This window comes from Cylas formicarius, unplaced genomic scaffold, assembly GCF_029955315.1.
Source record: "Cylas formicarius isolate icCylForm1 unplaced genomic scaffold, icCylForm1.1 PGA_scaffold_4__25_contigs__length_36172078, whole genome shotgun sequence".
Classification (NCBI taxonomy): Eukaryota; Metazoa; Arthropoda; class Insecta; order Coleoptera; family Brentidae; genus Cylas; species Cylas formicarius.
The window spans coordinates 340,951-361,843 of NW_026844334.1; the positions used below are offsets into that span (position 1 = coordinate 340,951).

General features: G+C 39.7%; 3 protein-coding genes across 3 annotated transcripts; 2 read left to right on the top strand and 1 right to left on the bottom strand.

The window, feature by feature from the left end:
- Window positions 1-5,686: 5,686 nt before the first annotated feature.
- Window positions 5,687-12,495, bottom strand: LOC132701096 (DNA translocase FtsK). The gene is made up of 4 exons (XM_060668777.1): window positions 12,335-12,495; window positions 7,576-7,796; window positions 7,278-7,517; window positions 5,687-5,917 (listed from the first exon to the last, which is right to left on the bottom strand). The coding sequence occupies exons 1-4, from the start codon at window positions 12,344-12,346 to the stop codon at window positions 5,803-5,805; spliced, it is 588 nt and encodes a 195-aa protein (XP_060524760.1). The 5' UTR covers window positions 12,347-12,495; the 3' UTR covers window positions 5,687-5,802.
- Window positions 12,496-14,505: 2,010 nt separating this feature from the next.
- On the top strand, window positions 14,506-15,609 carry LOC132701021 (uncharacterized). The gene is made up of 4 exons (XM_060668648.1): window positions 14,506-14,649; window positions 14,914-15,015; window positions 15,104-15,333; window positions 15,385-15,609. The coding sequence occupies exons 1-4, from the start codon at window positions 14,647-14,649 to the stop codon at window positions 15,524-15,526; spliced, it is 477 nt and encodes a 158-aa protein (XP_060524631.1). The 5' UTR covers window positions 14,506-14,646; the 3' UTR covers window positions 15,527-15,609.
- A 93-nt stretch (window positions 15,610-15,702) lies between these two features.
- Window positions 15,703-20,788, top strand: LOC132701490 (protein-associating with the carboxyl-terminal domain of ezrin). Its single transcript, XM_060669445.1, has 4 exons — window positions 15,703-15,973; window positions 16,025-16,475; window positions 17,972-18,462; window positions 20,032-20,788. Exons 1-4 carry the CDS (start codon window positions 15,785-15,787, stop codon window positions 20,635-20,637), a joined length of 1,737 nt encoding a protein of 578 aa, XP_060525428.1. The 5' UTR covers window positions 15,703-15,784; the 3' UTR covers window positions 20,638-20,788.
- The last annotated feature ends 105 nt before the right edge of the window (window positions 20,789-20,893 follow it).

Here is a 20,893-nt window from a genome sequence, read left to right on the forward strand (position 1 = left end):
TTATGAACTACTCTTATTTAGAAAAAAAAAATACCTACTAATAATTTTTAATAAAATTGTCTGTTAATAAATTAAGAACAACCTTCCTTTTTTTCTATATCTGTTTGAACTTGAGTGAGAACTTCGTTATATAGAGTGGATTAATACGTAGCTTTGTATGGAGACCCAATAATAATATAATCTTTATTTAGCATTATGCTAAATAAAAAATACAAAATACAAATTCTAAATATAAAATATAAAATTCCAGATAAACGGAAACCAAAAGCCAAACACACAGAAATCAGAATTTTGACAATACACGGCGTCTTAAAAGTCTTTTAAATGCATTAAGTGTATCACAGTTTTTAATATCATGCGGTAAATTGTTAAAATGGTTAAGGCCTTTATGTAATATAGAGTTTTGTACTTGACTAGAATAATATTGTCTTAACATAAAATTACCACAATTCCTTGTATTGTAAGAATGAATGTCTTTGAAATAGGTAACTTTTTCACAAACATAAAACATTACTTTTTGTTTTACAGACAAGAAATTAAGAACACTCAACATGCTTTGAATTGGCGTATATCTGTTACACTTTAGTATATTTCTCATGGCCCTATTTTGAACAGTCTGCGATTGCTCTTATTGATAATTAGGTAAATTTAACAAAATTCCAAATGGGGAGCAACTAGGCTGTTATACAATAAAATTTATTCATTATGAAATCGGCATGTGTATGAAACGTCAAATTTGAGTCAAATATAACACGCAGATATTTAGTTTGGTTTTCATGAATTAATTTTTTGTTGTTAATATAACCAAAAATACAAAATTTGGACTTGTCCGTGTTTATAGAAAGGTTATTATTGCACAGCCATTCAAAAGCTTTCTTCAGATCGGCATTCGTTTTTCTTTGCATTTGCACAATAAAAATCATAGTGTCATCAGCAAATAATATCGCTTTAGTATCATCTAAAATATTTACAACATCGTTTATATACATAAAAAACAACAATGGTCCCAAAACTGTCCCCTGAGGAACACCATGTTCTACAGTTATGCAATTTTTATATTTCGTTTTTTGTACCCTACCTGTTAAATACGAACGAAGCCATTTATACGCTATTCCCTTAATACCCATTTTGTACAGTTTTCTTAACAGTCTAGTTCTACTTATTGTTTCGAAAGCACGCTTAAAGTCCAAAAATACAGCCAACACAAATTTACCATCCTCCAAGGCCCTCGAGAAATCATCACAGACAGTAACAACACCTGAATGTTTGGTGCGAAAGCCCGACAGGTTAGGCACGAAAATATTGTTTACGTCACAATAGCTTTGCAGCTGCTGTTTCACCACAACCTCAAGAACCTCCTCATAAACTGGAACGGTATTAATTGGTCTAAACTCTTGACATAGCTCGGTGTTCGGAACCTTCTGTACAGGGATCACCATTGATGTCTTCCATGCCCCCGGAAAAATTCCACTCGTAAGGGAGGTGTTCGCAATGTCCAACAATCGATTTCCAACAACTGCACATGCATCAATCAATACACTCTTTGAGAGGTTTATTATACTAGATATACTATCTACAAAGGTATATATATATATATATATATATATATATATATATATATATATATATATATATATATATATATATATATATATATATATATATATATATATATATATATATATATATATATATATATATATATGAGATAAATTTATGAAATTTTCGGCATCCATGACCAAATTGTCTATACTTCAATTATTAGTATTAGTATTTTTTTTTTTCTAGGTAATTTAGTAAATTATTATTTTTAAATTTTTGACGTTTGTACCTGTCAAAGTACTAGACGCGGATTATGCAACCGATCGTACGCCCGCGTATATTCGGCCCCCCGATCGCAAGGCAACGAAATCACTTTCGTCTGTGTTTTTCGAATGTAATCCCAGCTACCGTTTAACGCCAAAGATCAGATCGCGTCCATTGTAGTCGAACTGTCAGGTAAGCAAAGGGCATCGCTAATTGCTTTTTGTCCGGACCGGATGGCCTTTTTGTGTTTCGAGTTCCCTTTCAACAAACTACGACCAGTAAGCCGGTAGATACGGTCCTTTTTGTTGTCCGCATTGTGCGTCAGGTCCGTCATTTTTTCTTCTTTCTTCGGCTCTGGCCAATCGGCGATGCTGAGTGACAATAATAACAGAATATTCCACTAAGCTAGTAACTGAGCCGCCCTGATACAACCTCAACATCAAGGAAATTGACAAGACGGCGAAGGAAAAAAAGTGAAAGAAAAAAGTTACCGAGGAATAGAAGAAAAGGAACAAATACAAAACGACTTTTATTTCTTGACGAAAATGTGTAAAAAAAACATTCAAAACTTTTTTGTTTCACCCCGTGGCAACTCTCCGGCATTACAGATTTTTACGGCATTATCCGGTCCCTCGATTTTTAACAGCAGAGCGGTTAATTAGGCCCCAGTAGGCCCGGGGTTGAACCCGAATTCGAGGGTTTTCCACGCAAGAAGTTAATCGGACTGTAACGAGTGCTTCCTGGGTGTATCTCGGAGTATATCCTATTTTTCTTTTCACTTTACTGAATGATAATAATAGTAAAATGTTTTCGCACTAAGCTGCTCAAGTACAACCCCCCAATCATAGAAAAAAGTGGCCAATCAAAAGAAGACAAGGAAAAAGATATATTATACAGGGTGTTTGTTTTAAATATAACTCATTAAAACTGTAAAAGTAAAAAGAAGGAGGCGATCTAATTGCCCAAAATATTATTTGTTCTTAGGCAGTCAGTAGCACGCCACTGATTCCCTTAAAAAAAAACGGACGTAAACATGATATTTTTGGAAATGTTTTTTGAAATTTTGGGTCTTCAAGTTGAATTAAGTTTTTTTCTCATAGAAAAGGACACGTTCAACACACTTCCTTGGCAACTAACCAAACCCTAGCGGAGATCCTCGTGCTAGATTGCATTGCAATCCTCACATTTCGAAGAATATACCCCGATTTATAAAAATAATCTTTTGCAATCTTAACTTAAACGCTATATATAAATTTTTGCTCTTGAAAAATTTAAAAAATTGAGAAAACAAGATTGCTTTCGAAAAATCGTCGGTGAGCGGGGTAAGTTCGTCGCAAATAGCGCGAATCACCTTTTTATTTTAAAAAGAAGGCGCTTCGCGGATTCTTGTCCTAGAGGGCCGCATGATGTAATTTGTTTGTGAATACTCCCTGGATAAAGTGTCCTTTGGGTCTCGTCGAACTTCAAAAAGCGTTCCGGATTTTTTTTAGAACTTGCCAACACCAACGTCGATGTAGATGCGCACAAAAACTTTGCCAAATAAAAAGTATTTTCCTTCTCAGTTGTTCAAAATTTAAATTTTTAGGTTTCATTTTGTTTTACGATTTTTCCAAGCTATCCATTCAGAGCGTATCCCTGGGATTTTCTTAGTATATATGCGACTTAAATGGGACATTGACCGGATATACTGGGGATATTGTGTGCTATCTGAGATTTTATTACTGCAAAATTATTATGAATTGAGAATACATAATTTTTTCCAAAACTTTGGAAACTGTTTCACATTTCACCTTTCTTTGGAAACTTCCGGATTTATTCCGGTGAGGAAACACCTATTGATTATATCAGTTAATGGAAAAACTATTACATTGCAGCATTCTTTAATAATAATAACCGCGCCATCAATGTCTGCCAAAATACAGCGCCGCCACTGGTGTACTTCAAAAAAATAATTCATATGAAGCTTTCTTTTTAGAATTCACATTAGAAAACGCCCTGCGTGTCTTCATAACTTAACGTCTGTTAAAACATTTGATTTAGTTTTCTCCCAACGGATCTTCGAAAAACGACATAGTAACAAAACCGTGGGGGGCAACAAAAGCCACTCGGGCCACAAAGGCAGCCCTAATGGCCTCGCGGAGCAACAAATTTAAAACAAAGGCCACTCGATGTTGTAACATTGGCGCGGAAACACGCACAAACAGCGTCCATTGTTTAACGGCAACAAAGCGTAACGTCCGCGCGGTTATTTCGTCAATACCCGCACGAGTGCCACTCGTTTCTGAAGCGGCGAGCCACAATCGCGTTTAGAAAACTTTTCCCAACCGATCTCCGCGTTTCCGTCGCCGCTACGAGTCGTTATTGTCGTCGCGAAAATGAAAAGCTCAGCGAAAAGAAACAGTTTGTTCGGTGGACGGCGTTTAGGGCGTATGCAACCAGACGTACGCTGTTTCGCGAGACGACGTTCACGTTGATTGCGTCATCTGGCGCGCGTCGATTGAAACTTTTGTTACCGCTTCTTGGTTTCACGGCCCGACGCCAGATGGGGTACAAGTTGACATTTTAATTTGCGATGTGTGGATTTCAGGCAATAAATCAACAATTCGGAGTTTGTGTGTTATTCCGATATTTTTATTGAAAACGGGCCGGAATGTCGTACGATGTTACTATGGTAACATAATATTTCCTGGGCTTAGTCGGCTACTACACTGCCATCGAGTAAGTATGGGTAATAATTATGAGTTATTTCGGTTAGTTACTGTTTCGCCTAGTTTTTTGCGTTAACCTCACTGGGTGCATCAACTATACTACTATACTATAGATTTTGTTTGCAGCGTTTTTTCGATTATATACAGGGTTTTTCAATCATAGACAAAAATATAATTGACCCTAAAAATTGTTGTTTTCCAGAGTAAATTATTAGCCGTAAATCGAAATTGGTAGACAATACGGCTAACTGGTTTAAACAGTATTATAGACCGCATCGAGAGCTACGAATTTTCTATTTACGGTTGTCGTCTGTCACGCACGCTGCTCGAGACATTTGAAAAAATGCATATGGAAATCACTCGCGATGACGTCATTGACTACTACGGTGTACTGCATGGTTTCAGAAAAAAATATTTTTTTGAAAACCATTTACTCCATGGGAAAAATTCTTTTACCAGGAAACGCGTGAGATTCAGGACTATGACCTCTATTTCCGCCATTTTTCCAATTACGTACATGGTGTGTCGATTATCGGCGAAAAATCCAAAAGACCCTTAAAATTGCCGTTTTTGTGGGTAAATTTGCAGCCGTGTTATAATTTGGTTTAAATGGTATCGTAAAATGTATCGAGAGAGTTTCAGGTTTCGTCATACAGGGTGCGCGATTTAGTTGAAAAAATATCATTGGAAATCGTTATTGCTTGTACAATTTTTTATATTGATTAAAATTCGTCGCGACTTTGAAGTTCAATCAATCAATCTTATTGAACACGTCCTCTACTGATTAAACTTTCATACATAGTGGACGATAACGATTGGGAATTGCTAATAACATCGTTAAAGTTTTATCGGGTACAGTTTGGTTTTAAAAACGAGATCCAGCATTATTTTAAACGGCCGTAGAGGCTTCGAGTACGTGTGAAGGGATCTTGTGCGGACCGACCGGCCCATTGCTCCACGTCATGTTATGCCGAATTCTGCCGAAATCCGGACCTGTGGGCGTTCCGTCGACGAATTGGCGGATGCGCCGGGTTTTTCAAATGTTGAAAAACTGACCCGACAGGCACTTTGCATACTGGTAGACATTGATACGTCGGGAAAGGCCACGGGACTTTCATTTCCGCGGTTCGAGGGTGGTGGAGGGGGGGGGGGGATTTCGAACTTAAACTTCGCAACATTCGATACGGTTTTATTGAGAACAGTCTCTTTATGCGTCCGACGCGAACTTACACGCTAATAAAATATAATAATGTAGTAACAAGGTTAGGTAGTGGGGGAAGCGTATTTTTTACGTCTTGTTGAAGCTGTAGGCGTAACCGTCGGGTAGTCTGTTGAGCGACAGCCTGCCGGGCGGGTAGAACCTGTGGGGGGCGGGGGTGGTCGTCCTGTATTCCGGCTGGGCCCTGGAAACGGTCCTTTTTTATACGGGGGCGACCAGAAAACGCAAAATCAATAGCCAAAGTTTCCATTTGGTTAGTCTTAATTTTGAAGGAGCGAAAATCATTGATTAAAAAAAAGAATCATGATTTTTTTTATTTTAATTTTTATCCGACAATATACAGGGCGTCCCACGATACGACCACCGTAGCTCGGGAACGTGTTGCCGGGGTGATTTCAAATTAAAACCGAGCTACGAGCATTGAAACACCCCGTATATAAATGTCTATATATAATAAATATGATATACAAAATTGAATTATTTTTTATTACATACGCGGTGTCGCGCTGTCTCGATTGTAAATCAAACACCCCGTATATTTTCGCTTTTTCAGATACAATTCAACAAAAATTCTTCGAGATAAATGTTGGTATCAATACCGATATATTTTTCAAAATAAATAAGAAATAAAAGTTCAGATTTTCACGAAATTATATATATTCACATGACAATTGTTTCGACAACACCGTGTCTTTATCGAATGTAATATTTACAAACTACTTGCTACGATATATACCGAAAAATTGATCGTTAAGCAATACATTTGAATGTCTCATTTTGTTAATCTCCATGGCTTCCAATAAATGTAATTTTCTAATTTTTGTGGCTGTATGTAAAATATCAAAATTGTCGTCAAAAATGTGTTTTTCTCTTTTTTGTTCGTTTGTACGTTAATGCGTTTCTTGAAGGATCTATATGTTTGTCCAACATAAATTTTATTATTAATTAAAAATTAAAAACAAAATATTAAATAAAAAAATAATATAATAAAAAAATTAATAATAAAAAGTTATCATGTCAAAATGAATATTTTTAAACAGTCTTTCTGAATCTTTTATCACAAAAAAACTTTTCGTTTTATAAGCTTTGTGAAACTTACCTGGATATCTTGCAGCAATAAAACCCAAAATGTTATTATTATTTATATAACCGTTATGAATCCTTGAAGTTTTATTTATAATAAGGTTTTTAAGAACATTAATTAAGAAAATTAATTAAATAATTAATTAAAAACCTATATAAACGGAAAACACAAACGGCGTAGTATAATATCTGACGTTTGAATCGCTATCATTTTATTTCGAAACGCGAATGAAAATAATTAATTATTACATTAATATCAATTAAATTTTGTATTCTTACCTTTTATTTAATTACGTCACCTTTTCCAAAAAGACAGGTAAGAATATTTTGGACGAAACGTCGGGGATAGGTAAAGACGTGATCGCAAGAAAAATACTACTCGGTAAACGATATATTGACGGTAAACGCGGCAAAATCAGAACGCTATCGTGTAGTTAGCTGCGTAACTGTTGCCGTCGTACCTGTACTGGGGCTGAGGCTGCTGGTACTGAGGCTGGGGCGGCTGGTACTGAGGCTGGGGCTGGTACTGGGGCTGCGGCTGGTACTGAGCCCTCGGCGGCTGATAATCCGGAGGATTGTACTGCGGCAAGGGCTGGTACTGTGGCTGGGGCGCTACGGGCAGTACCGTGGGCGGGGGTTTCGGTACCCCGTCGCCGGTAGCCATGAAACCGTGTTTACCGGCGGTGTAGCTGATGGTGTGCCTGTGCAGGACGCGGGATACCATTAATATCGAAGCTTAGATGGTAAAAAGCGTTATACTTTTGGCCGTTGGGATCGAGGTAAGAGTAACTGCCCCTTCGGGTGCCGTCGGGATCGCTCTCCTCCTTGAAGTTGACGCCGTCTTCCTGGGAGTACTGGGCGCCGAATCTGCCGTCGGCGATGAGGTAGCGCTGCTCGGCGATAATGGCCGCGTTCCTCGGGTCCCCCCGGTATCCCCCCTGCTGCCCCCACGCGGACGCCGCCATGCAACACGCCAGTATCTGCGGCATTTGCGCTTGTTTACCGGCGTGCCTTCTTTTTTATTTATAACGACATTTCACGACTCGTTTCGCAATCCGAGAGAAGAACTTCCCGATTTCAAACATTTTTGAAAAAAATCGTTGTCGTTTCTTTATAACAGTATTGGCGGATTAAAAATATGCGGCCCATTTCCTATATTCCTTATCTGAGAATATGCAGGGCGTACGAAAAAAATGTTAAAAAATGTTAAAAAATGTAGGCCGACATGTAATTAATAGTCCCTTACCTTCTCAGACTTCCTTACCCTAATAATCTAATTACCGAGAACCTGGTCGCCCTAAGTGTTTTTCTCGTAATAAGCGATTATCTTAATGCCTTTATCGGTATGTATAAAAGCACACCATTGTTTCAGTCAGTTCTAATTTGACTTAGCGAATATGGCGAGCATGGCTAGCAAGCGAAACATTTTATCTCTAGATGATAAAGTTGCTTTCTTGCTGACTTACACCGTCGACTGTATCCACGATTTGGAAGTGCAAAGGAAAAATCATTCAGGCTGAAGCGGCAGGCAGTTCTAGTAAAAAACTAAGAAAGCCGACAGTGGACCTATCGTAAAACTAAAAGCAGAAAAATTTTCAAGGCTTCGGAAGGATGGTTGGAGAAGTTAAAAATAGAGGCATGGTACAAATTATGGACAGATAAGTGGCGAAGCCCGTGATGTCGACAGAAACGTCACTAACGATTACCTCGAGAAGACGTGGCCAAAACTAGCAGAAAAGCACCCTGCTGCTGACAAAACTTGTATTTTTCACCAAATGGCGCCAGATAAAACTCTTAAATTTCGAAGTGAAAAGTGTGTGGGTGGAAAACTTTCTAAAGAACATATAACAGTGCTAGTAGCTGCCAATATGAGTGGGAGAGAAAGAAGAAAGCTGGTCGTGATTGGAAAATCGACTAACCCACCATGTTTTCACAACATCAAGCACCTGCCGGGCACTTACAAGGCAGACAAGTCTGCATGGATGGCAGGGGATGGAGGATGGGAGGAAAATATTACTTCTCTTAGATAACTGCCCTGCACATCTGCATTTCTTCCAGCCACAACAAGTGTATTACAGCCGATGGACCAGAGCGTAATAAAAAGTTTTAAGAGTCGATACGGGAAAAACATTTTAATGGAAATGATAGAGTTCGAAGACAAAGTTGCCATTAATATGCTAGATGCAGTCAACTTTATTAGTAAAGCTTGGAAAGAGGTGACAGCAGAACCAATTCAACACTCCTATCGTCATGCAGGACTTACTAAAGAGACAGAATGCGAACAGGACTCGGGAGTTGAGCAGCCACTAACAGAGTGGATAAAACAGTTTCATACAACAATTACGTTTACAAGTGAGGAGTTGCAAGACTTTATGCAAGATAGACCAGGATTTGCCTCCAACAGCAGACTTGACAGAGGAAGCCATTTTACAACAAGCAAGAAAGGACGAGGAAGAGCACCAAGAGGAAGAAGAAGATGAAGAAGTTAATCTGGGACCACCACCAACCATTCAACAAGCCCAATATTCAGTTACGCTGCTAGAGAATTTGAAACATTAAATGTAGTTCTTAAATATTTATATAAAATGTTCCTAAGAAAAAAAAGCAGTCCCTTCAATTTCGCTATATAGAGTTTCGACTGTATTTGAGATCAAAACTTAAATATGTCAAAAACCATTGGACATAGGTATATAATATTCTATATGAAATTTTAGTAGAACCTCGAGTAGAATCCAAAAATGTAATAATATACGGAATGTTCCATTTAAAAAAAAAAGAAAATGGGTTGACCCAGGCAACACTGGGTGCCCTGTATATGCAAAAATATAATAAAATAAAATTGCGTTTCAAACCAGGTGACTTTTGTATTATATTCTTCGGAAAATTTAAAATACCATAATTTTGTTGATACAGGGAATATCAAAAGTGTCCGTCCGACATCAACTTTGTTATTTTAAATAGAACACCCTGTATATTTCGACATTTTTGGAATCCTTGGTTAAAATAAAGGTCACTTTCTTCAGAAATTCCTATTGGAATTTCGCATAGTTTAGGCAGAAATTGAGGTTATGTGTTTTTTTTTCATATTTTGATTGCCCCATATAAAATTGTGTTGTTCCGCTACTGATCCAGGTATTTTTTTGCGAAAGCCAAAATAGATAAAAAAAAAAAACAAATCTGAAGTCGATCTTACCCCCTGTACAATATGTGGAAACGTTAAATAAAAAAAGACTACCCCATTTTTTAGTTTTTCGCAAATTTCCGAAGCGCCCTGCACATTTTCGAAAAATATTATTCCTAATGATTTTTACACTTGGATCTCGCGCGTTTTCTGGTCCAAGAATTTCTTCGGCGTCCGTAAGCGTTTTCGAGAAACAAAAATTTTTTCAACCACTGCAAATGTAGTTTTTATTTATTTTTCTTAAATAGTTCCCGACCTCCCGACTCCCCCGGCTTCGATAGGTCGATTATATATAGGGTTTTTCAATTATGGACAAAAATTATTGGCCATTAATGAAAATTCCTAAAAAATATGGCGAATTGGTTGAGACAGCATTGTAGAATTGTTGTATTTGCAGTTGTCGTCTGTCGCATACGCGGTTCGCGATATTCGAAAAATTCCAAAAGAAAATTACATCAATCTAGACGCGATGACGTCATTTATTATTAACATTAAATTTACTGTATTTGAAAAATTCGTGTACCAGGAAAAATGGGAGATCCAAGGCTAAAGCCTCTATTTCGAACATTCTTCGAATTATATACAGGGTGTGTCGTTTTTGGGCAAAAAAATCTAAAAGATCCTACAAATTTTCGTTTTTGTGGGTAAATTATCGGCGATAAATGAAAAACTGTTAAAGATGGGACGATTTAATTTGAACGGTATCGTAAACTCGGGTTCCGTTAGGTGACCAAACACAGTCGAAAATCGAAAAAAAAAGATGAACGCCGAAGCTTGAACGCCGTCATTTTTATATATTTTGTGCACCCCGTGGACGGTTAAAAAGGAGCAAAATTAGAAGCGTGTAGCTCAAACCGTTCGGAAGTTACCGTCGAAAAACCGTGGAACAAAGAACGGAGAAAGAAGAGAGAACGGACTGGCAAAAAAAAAATGTTTCGACGCTGATCATTTCTGTACCGATAACGGTCCTCCGTTACTGAGATTTCTTGTCAAAAAAGGGACCCCATTATTTTTCTATCCTGCTCCTGCGGACCACTACGGAACTTTCGCAAAATCGATGTAATTGTATCGTAGCTCTCGATCCAGTTTACGGTATTGTTTACCCACAAGAAGGGATTTTTTTTTCCCAAAAACAACACACCCGGTATAAAATTCAAAAAATGTTCGTATTAGAGGTTGTCGCCTTGGATCTCCCACGTTTCCTATATCCATGAATCTTTCCGACACAGCAAATGGTTTTCTAGAAAATATTTTTTTTCTCTAAACCGAAATGACCCAACAAAAATTCAATTTAAAAAAATACTTCGCCATATTGGATGGCGTCAAATTTCATTAGTTTAAACGTAGGTGCCGACTTCTACTTCTCTGCCAAATCTGAAGTCGTTAGCTGCAAATTTGGAGCGCCTATTAGGTTTTTTAATATTGCACGGAATATCACAATCACCTTGTTTAATTCGTAAAAATCTTAAATACATTAGTTTTAGCCGTCTATACGGGCCATATCGTCATGTAAAAGAAACAGACATCTGAAACACGGTATTTAAATTATAGCGAATTTTCAATAATTGGGGGACCCTCAATGCGTTCCGTTAGGGGACCAAGCTTTATACGTGTGCCAAATTTGAAGTCGATAACTTCAACTCTCGGAGACTTATCGTGTTCCATAGCAAAGCCCAAAAAACAGTCGATAATCGGCAAAACAAGATGGACGCCGAGGTTCGACCGCTGCCATTTTTACATATCTTATGCACCCCGTGGACTGCTTAAAAGGAGCAACTTTCGTAGCGCCTACTTCAAACCGTTCGAAAGTTATCGTCGTAAAATCGTGGAACACAGAACAGAGAAACGGAGAACGGAGAGACAAAAAATAGAAACGGTTTTTTTTTCATCGATTTCTCGAAAGTAATAAGCCTCGCGATTGATCGACGTCAAAGAGTTTCGAAAAAAAAATGGAAACGGTCGGTACGCGGAACAAGCAAAGTTCAAAATGCAAATGACCGCGCCCGTTATACCGCGCGTTCCCCTTTCCGTGGTCCACGCCCGCCATTTTTTCTGCGGCATGTTTTTTTGTCGGCGCATTTTCCAAGGCCGAAAGCTCGTTCGAGTTCTCTTTTCGTGTTTTCGTTTAATAATTTACGTAAAAACAGTTAGGCCGTAAGTTAATTACCCCGCTTGCGTGGATTGCCACGCGAATCGGCCTTAAAAAATATCCGTGCTCGATCGAACGCCGTTTTTGTCTTTTTCCAAGGTTGCCAGATTTTACCGTTATGATTGCGTAAGCGTAAAAATTTTCCGCGTCGGAAAATGAATTTTGGCAAGCGATTCGGGAAAACTCACCAGGAAAATCATCGTCGGGGTTCGAAACAACCGGAAGTCAGTGTACAAGCGCCGAAACAACTACTGCCCCTCCAGTACCGTCGCTTTTACGTTTTATATCGGGTATCCAGCCTTGACTGGTTCGACCCTGGCAGCACTCCCCGAAGAACCTGTAGCTTATGGTTACCGACCGGTCGCTGGCCTACTTAGGACGCCGCCATTGGAATGGCGGACATTTCAGGTGCCGGAATTTCCGCGAATGTCGCGGGTCTCTATCCTCCGCAAGCCGTTTTCACGGCCACGGGATAAACGATAGAACGCACCTGAAAGTTGGTGTCGTCAGAAACACGAGCATCCGCCTCGCCGTCAACAAAGCTTCGATGGAAACGCAAGGATTCGGACGGGCAACGTGCCGCCATCTGGCGGGGAACGATCGCACCGAGCCGAGCGGTTGCGACGGCGACCGATAGATCCCCCGATCCCGGCTGTCCGCGTGAAATGCATTTTGTTGCGACTTTTACATAATAACAAGTTCGTAGCGCGTAGCGCGAATCAGCTTTTTATTTTAAAAAGCAAGAGCTTCGCGGTTTCCTGTGGTAAAGGAACGCATAGTTTTTCTATCGGACCACTATGGAACTTTTTCAAAATCGATGTAATTTTATTGTGTACGTCTTTTACTCATCGCAGAATTTCACGACAAACTTTGATAAATATTAAAAATTATACTTTTAAAACTCAATTATCCCATGTTTTGTAGTAAAATAAAATTGTCATGATTGTATCCTATATTTGGATGATGCGTCAGATAACAATGAACTATAAATAGCAGTTAATGGTTAAAATTGTACCACAAAGTGAGAGGCAGACGAACAAAGAAAAGGAAAAGCTTCGACCAAACTTCTTGTGCACATGAGAAGCCAAAACCTTGCCCGAAATTGACATTTTGAAGAGAAAGTGGCATCTTCAAGAAAGAAATGTGTCATCCACTCCACACAACGGATCATTTTTCAATACACAAAAGTATAAGGCAGTGTTAAAAAAATAGCGAAACCCACTGCACTGCTTTTATTCCATTTGTTAATAATATTAGAGGATCATAATTATTTCGCCACGTTGTCGTCACTCCTTAAAAATTCGAAATTTGAATTTAAATGTCAGTAAAACCCTATTTTTTAAGTAATTTAATGTAGTCGCTGACATTTCAAAAAAAGTTTACCTAGAATCGGATATTTTTTTCCACACCCGGATGTAACCGTTTAAGATAAAAAAAAACCATTTATTTCACAAAGAACCGTTATAAGCATAAGTACTTACTTTCACATCAAATGACGGTAAAAATCGCGTAATTTTATTTAATATAATACAATTTTCATCTCGATCCGTTTAAATGAACCAAGATTACTTAACTTTTAGGTTGAACTGCAAAAAAATCTTGTAGAGAAGCACAACTAAATATCTACCCACTGAGCTAACCAAAACTACACAAACTGTATTAGGCATAATATCATTATTTACTACTAAATTATTTGGTTTTGGTAAATTTACAGTGAAAGTGATTAAAACGCCATATCGAAATCCCCATTTGTTACTGCGTACTGATATCTATCGTCGGCTGCGTCAACTTTAATTTTCTGGCCGCAATAAAGTTGTCACGGCGACCGGGAGATGTCGCCCAGACGGCCGACGGACAGATATCGTTTGTTTGAGATTTTGATTGCCCAAATATATCCCGATAATCTAAAATCTCCTGATGAGGTCCCATCTATCGTGAAACGCGCGTCCGACATTCAGCAATTAGTCGACGACGTCGCCGACAGAGGGCGCCGCCGAATACGATTTTGAATTCCGTTTTTTTGCCGGTAAAAGTTCGTTTGGGCGCGGATAGTCGCGGCCTTGGGAATTAGTTTCACGTCAGTTTTTTTTTATCGCCTATCAATATACCGGGGCGTGTCCGCCTAATAGGACGCGTGTGCGTGACGTGTTCTCTGCCCACAATATTAAGCAACTCACGCAGGGTCACACTTTTTCGCGACCCGCGAAAAGAAACTCTCAATACAAATGCAGCGATTGAAACCGATACTGAAATGACCGTGATCGATTTTAACCTAAGAATAGAAGTAAAAAGCAGTTAGATGGCACTGGACAAAAGCCGCTGATGTGCCGTCAACGTTTCGAACGGGAAAGCCCGCCGTAAACACTCTCGTTTGCGTTGAACTTGAAAATCATTGCTGAAAGGATCGCGATCGGGGGGTAATCTGTTGTTGTTTTGACTGGCTCGCGTCAGTCAAACGTTATTTCTGGTGCGTAGCACAGGACGCTCGAGTTTTTACGTTATGGTTAGTGCTCTCATGTTTGTCGTCCGTCATCTTTTCGCGCAACCTTGAACGTGCATACTCCGGGATTATCGCTAAAGCCGTCCGTACACGGGGTTTCTTCCGCGCTGTGGTCCGTGACAAGGCAATTTCGAAGCTTAGCTATCGTTCGTGCGGATAACGGCGAATTTACCTCGTTATTTTCTATAAAAATGGCTATTAATTTGTGCGCCGCTTCGATGACAAACGCGCGATATTTTTTTTCAATGACGAACCGATTTCTTTTAGGGTACGAACACGAAATGCCTAATCCTAGTAGTGGTCGCGTGTTTCTCCGCCGGCGATGCCCAGTACCGGCAAGAAATCGTTTTTCCGGGCTTCGGAGCTCAGGTATATTGCGAAATTGCTCGCCTGGATTGAATATCTACATAAATTAACGAACCGGTACGTGCGGTTAATTAAGCAAACATCGATCCAGTTTCAGGGCGAGACCAGAGTGGGCGGGCGGCCAATTCAAACTACGGCGGGATTCAACCTGAACCCTCCGCCCCCCTTGACGATAATCCAGTCGTTTCCTTTTAGCTCCGCGCTGTTTTCCGGCAATTATCGCAGCGGTTTTTTGCCGCCCCCGCCGCCCTTTACAAACCTGTTCACCCCCAACACCATCAGGCAGCCAGTCGAGAGCAGAGGGCAAGCGGAGGAATACAAGTAGCCGTTACGAATCGCATTGTTGGTTCTTATTTAGTTTTATTGTAACAGGAAAGCTGTGGACGAAGAACAGCGCGCCGAAACGACGACGAACGCGGACAGCTCGGACGGCACGACCTTGGGGCCTCAGCAGAACGCTTTCGTCAAGCTTCACGTCCAAGGAAAAGACTACGGCTATTCTACGCGTCAATAAACGCGTCATCATTTTAGTACTTAATCCCAAATATTAGATTGTAACACATGAGCACTATAATTAAATAACATAGCGGAAATCAATTAGTAATTTCATTGAGGCCCGTGGGCGAGTGGCCTCTATCACTTTGCCACAGGATTTGGGTCCTAAATCTGAGTAGATTGGAAAACCAAATGTCTGCGATCCTAACCTCGAATAATTGTCGAAATGAAATCGACTTGTAGTTTGAAGACGATTGTGATGTAATTGTCCGCAAACATGGGCAACGACCAGTCGGATCAACGCGGCGTCGAGGTTACGGGCAAACCGATCCAAACGACCAACTTTTGGTCGCATCATGTCGGGGTTTTGCCCGTCGACGCGGCGAACTTGTCGATATTTATAGGCGATTCGATAGTCCCAGAAGCGTGTTGGACCGACGACTCGCCCCTGAAAAGGAATGGCAAGGTAAGCTTGCCGAGTCGGTCTATGAAAAACCGCCGCGTGATTCGATTATAGAACCTGATGATCTACCGACACCCCTGCATATTGAAATACGTCTCGTCCTGGCAAAGGATGTCGAAATTTTACCTGGCGACGGAGGAGGCGGCGCCGCTCGCGCAGTCGCTACCGTCCCTCACCCAGTTGGAAATATGCGTCGGGTTGCATTCCGTTTTGAAAGCGTTGTGCTTTTTGCACCGGCAAGCGAACGTTTCCCACAATAACGTTTGCGTGGCTTCCGTTTACGTCGCCAAAGATCGCACTTGGAAACTGGGCGGTATGGAATACGCGTGTCGCTACAAAGAACTGACCTCGGACTACTTGGTTAAAACTCAGTCGAGCCGGTACGGCAAAGCTCGCGACGCTAACGAGGTTAAGTACGTCGGCGGGTGCAAGGGACGCGAGGATTTCATCGACGCCTACGCCTTCGCCACTTTGGCGACGGAGCTGCTGAGTTCAAAAGTCGAGGGTAAGTTAGAAAATTGAAAATGTTCGTCTTTCTGTGATCGTGGGCGCTGTCAAATGTCACTTGAAAATTCCGCCGTTCTGTGATCAAAGTCGCTGTTAAATGTCATAGTTTTTTTAGTAGTCGGTAATTGTTTGAGCCTGGTTGAATGTTGCTTTTGGCTTTTTGCGTTTTAATTGTGTAGAATTAACCAAGTATTTGGTTAGTTTTGATTAATTTACGTTATTCTATTGGTAGAGAACAGAGGAGAGGGAATATGCACATTTAAATCATTATTATTACATGGTAAGGAGAAGGAAGATACCAACTTGCTAACAATGGCACTCTTGCACTCTTCAGAAATTTTACCCAGTTTATTGGTTATTAAGGGTTCATAGCCTAATTTTAGTGACGTTTGTATTCATCTAATTTATTTCATCATATAATGTTATATACTACTTTTTTCTCGAAATTGGATTGTTATCGTGTTGAACCGCTTGATTGTACCCTGCTTTAATATATTGAATATCTACATTTTCCTCACCATTTTTATCACAAGCAGAGTCTAGAATCCTTGAATATTAAAAATTAATTTAATTAATTATTCGTTGTGGTCCCTGGTAACCCACTCCAACCATGATCTTCGGATTTTTAGAACACTTTTTTTTAAGAAGAATACGGCGACATAAAAGCAAGCAGATTTTTTTCATTTGTTCCAGCAGATTTTTATTATTTATATTATATTTTGCTTTTAAATTTCTGAAGTTCATACGAATTATCGTCCTCAGCTTACAAAAATCTCTAACTAAACTAAATGGTAATTCTTTCTTTGTTTTAAATATTTTTTTTGCTCAGTTTTTTACCACCTGGCCGGAGTTCTGGAGATGGATTTTTCTCTAGAATTTCACTTGTGGCATTCGATGTTGTTACTAAAAGCTCAGACAATACCTGCTTCTTTTTTGGCATTTTTTGCCTACATTATGATGTGTAATATTTTGAGCTTATCTCCTAATAACACCGCCAATAAGCAGCACGAACAGAAAACTTTTAAGTCCTTGTTTAAGGGTAAAAATACTGTATTTCTCAGTTCTCGCCACTTAAGTCCAAGTTTTTTTTTTAGAGAAATACAATTAACACAAACATAAGCGCACTACTCACTAGTTTAAATTATTTTAATTGTTCAAAGAATACAAAATACCACGGTTTAATACGCCGTCAAATGCATTGATAGAATACACAAAAACCGTTAGAGGACTTCGCTTACGTCACAAGCGACCACGTGCGATCGATAATTTTGGCGAACTTATATCTTATGGGATTGGGCAATCCTATTAGGTTTACGATTCTTGGTTTTGGGCTGATTCCGTTCTAATTTACCCTTCCTTATTTTATCTTTGGTGTCGTGGGCGGTCGACCACTGTTACTTATTTGATCTGAGGTCGAACTTTGTCGGTTAACGTTATTTATCGTCGAGAGTTGTAAAAAGTTGCGGAAAAACTCGCGACCGTGGCTTATTTTAGGTACCACAGCTGCATTGGACAGTTTCAAGGACCTGTGCAAGGCCGTGCTTCATACGGCCGACTTGGCCGACAGACCCGGCCTGCACGCGATCATAGGCCACGAGTTTTTTAAAAACAAATTCCTCGCGATTCACTCTTTCCTCGTCGAGTTGCCATTGAAAAGCGAAACGGAGAAGAACGAATTCTTCGTCGCGTTGGCCGAGGAACTGAAAAGATTCGACGAGGAAGTAGTCGCGAGACACCTGGGCGGCCTGTTGCTCTCGAGGATGGTGTTTCTGGACAAGACCGCGGAAAAACACCTCCTGCCGAGAGTCCTGCGCATAGCCGACGGGTTATTTTCGAAAGCGGTTTTCGTAGAATATATAGCGCAGAAAATACTCCGGATCATGACCGTGAGGGACCTGCAGATCCGGTCCGTGTTGCTGACTTATTTTTCGGGGTTTGTGGACGCCTTCTCCGAAGCGGAGCTGGAAACTCGCGTTCTGCCGGAGGTATTCGGGCCCTAGCTCGATATTGTACGAAAGCGAAGGAAGGCCGACGAAAATAAAATACGGGTTCCTGCAAACTTTTGAGGAGTGAGTCGGAATTATTAATTCAGATCAGAATTTCTAAAAAACAAACCTGAAATCTTGAAAAGTAAGCCGGAATTTCTGTGCTAAATCAGAAATTTTGGATAATCAAAATTTGTAATTTCTCAGTTAAATCAGAATTTCTTCAAAATGTGTCAGAATATCTGGAAAATATGTCTGGATTTCTGAAGAACAGGTCACAATTTATGGGTTAAGTGAGATTTTCTGAGAAAAAAGGAGCTATAATTTTTGAGTTACGTTAGAATATCTGGAAAATAAGTCAAAATTTTCGAAAAAATAAGTACGAATTTTTAAAAAATATCTGAATATCTATAAATGCTTAAATACAATAAAACTTCATACTTCCAATAAGACACCAATAAAAAAAAATCAAATGAAATATTCGATTTGTCGACCATCTACCATCATACGGGCACCTAAATATCCTTGAATGTTGTAGGAAAACTGCTATCATGTGTAAACCACATATTTTCTCTTAAAGCGAGGAATATGTTTTATCTTTTTTTCCCGACATATTCCAGACTTTACTCAAAAAATGACTCATTTTTCAGAAATTTTACCTTATATGTAGAATTATTTTTTGGATATTCTTCTTTTTAGAAATTCTGATTTAACTCTGATTTATTTTACATAAGTTTTGACATATCCCGGAAATTCTTACTTGTTTTCAGAAATTCTGACATATATTCCATGATGTTTGGTTTAACTCAGAACTTCTAACTTATTTTGCAGAAACTTTCACTTATATTTCAAATTATCTGATGTAATTCAGTAATTCTGACATATTTTTAAGAGATTGTAACTTATTTCTCAGAAATGTTGTCTTATATTTTATATGTTTGACTTTATTTAAAAATTCTGACATATTGTTAGAAATTATGACATATGTTCGACTTAACTCAAAAAATCTGACTTATTTTCCAAAAAGTTGTGACTTATTTTTTTAACATTTCTGTAGTAACTTACAAATTCTGACTTATTTCAACGAAATTCTGACGTATTTCTCAGAAATGTTGGCTTAATTTCATAAAATCTTACTTATTTTTAGCGCATCTCAAATTCTGACTTATTTTTCGGAAATTCTGAGTTATGTTCTATAACGTACGACTTAATTCAGAACTTCTGACCCATTTTGCAGGAATTTTGATTTATTTATCAAAATTTTTTACGTAATTCAAATATTCTGACGTGTTTTGAAGAAATTCGAAGTTATTTCTCTGAAATGTTGACTTATATTTCGGAAATTGTTACTTATTTTTGCAGAAATTCTGACTCAACTCAGAAATTCTTATTATTTTTCATAAATTCTGACTTAACTCAGAAACGCTGATGAATATGTCCGACTTAACTCAGAACTTCTGACTTATTTTTCAACAGTTCTGAAGTAACTTACCAACCTATATTTTATTTTTGGTGACCTTCCTGTGGTTTCATAATATATCGCGTCGCGACATTTGAGGGGTTTTCCAGCTGCTGGTGGGTATTAAAGACACCAACGGCGAGTTGGTGGCGGCGACGCTGCGCGCCCTCGCCGACCTGGTGCCCGTGTTGGGCGCTGACGTGGTGATCGGAGGCCAAAGGGCGCGACTCTTCAACGACGGCCGACCCGTCACCCGTAAGGGTTCCAAGCCGGTCGACACCCAACAGGTCGAGGTGCAGATCGAAGAAAACCAACCGAGTCTGAGTAACTCGATCGTGTCGACGCAGATGGCGCTGCAGGAGAGATCGAGACCCGACGGCGAAGAGGGCGAATCCTCAACGGAGGAGACGTTCGACGACGAAGATTTGGGCAACTGGGAGGAGTGGACCAACGCGGAGGACGAGGAGGGGGGGACGCGGTGCCACGCGCAGCCGCCAAAAAAATTGCCGGACATCACCAAGCTGGACATAAAAAATCAAGAGGGGTCGGGTTTGGGCGGCGAGGAGGTCGATTTTTTTCAGGACATGGAGCCCGTCATCGAGACGAAGGGTAAGTTCGTCGTCGACCACGTGACCGAAGGCGGTTACGTCAGCAAGCTGAGGGTGACTGCGGACGACGGAAACGAGGACGGTTGGGGTAACGACGAGTGGACTTAAATCGGGAAGTGTCAGTCGTGTAAATATCGTTAATTTCGTGTAAGTAATAAAATCTCGAAAGATTTTTTCGCCTAAACACGATACGCTTCCCCCCCCACACTTCGGGGCCCGCTAGGCGATGACGTCACCGACCGACCCACGCGCATTTACAAGATACGGGAACAATAGAAATTTAAAATAACACGTAACACTTTGTGAATAATTTTAGACCCTCGAACATGCTCCTATGGGTGGTTCCGTTCAAACTGTTACGTTT

Excerpts from the sequence above, each read along its gene's own strand:
- LOC132701021 (XM_060668648.1), top strand. Across the intron at positions 15,016-15,103 it reads TTCCGGGCTTCGGAGCTCAG|TTTCAGGGCGAGACCAGAGT; the intron begins GTATATTGCGAA and ends ACATCGATCCAG. Across the intron at positions 15,334-15,384 it reads GGGCAAGCGGAGGAATACAA|GAAAGCTGTGGACGAAGAAC; the intron begins GTAGCCGTTACG and ends TTATTGTAACAG.
- LOC132701490 (XM_060669445.1), top strand. The coding sequence starts at position 15,785 with ATGGGCAACGACCAGTCGGATCAACGCGGCGTCGAGGTTACGGGCAAA. Across the intron at positions 15,974-16,024 it reads CCCTGAAAAGGAATGGCAAG|AACCTGATGATCTACCGACA; the intron begins GTAAGCTTGCCG and ends ATTCGATTATAG. Across the intron at positions 16,476-17,971 it reads GCTGAGTTCAAAAGTCGAGG|GTACCACAGCTGCATTGGAC; the intron begins GTAAGTTAGAAA and ends GGCTTATTTTAG.
- LOC132701096 (XM_060668777.1), bottom strand. Across the intron at positions 7,518-7,575 it reads CTCGATCCCAACGGCCAAAA|GCACACCATCAGCTACACCG; the intron begins GTATAACGCTTT and ends CGTCCTGCACAG. Across the intron at positions 5,918-7,277 it reads CAGCCTCAGCCCCAGTACAG|GGCCCAGCCGGAATACAGGA; the intron begins GTACGACGGCAA and ends GACCGTTTCCAG.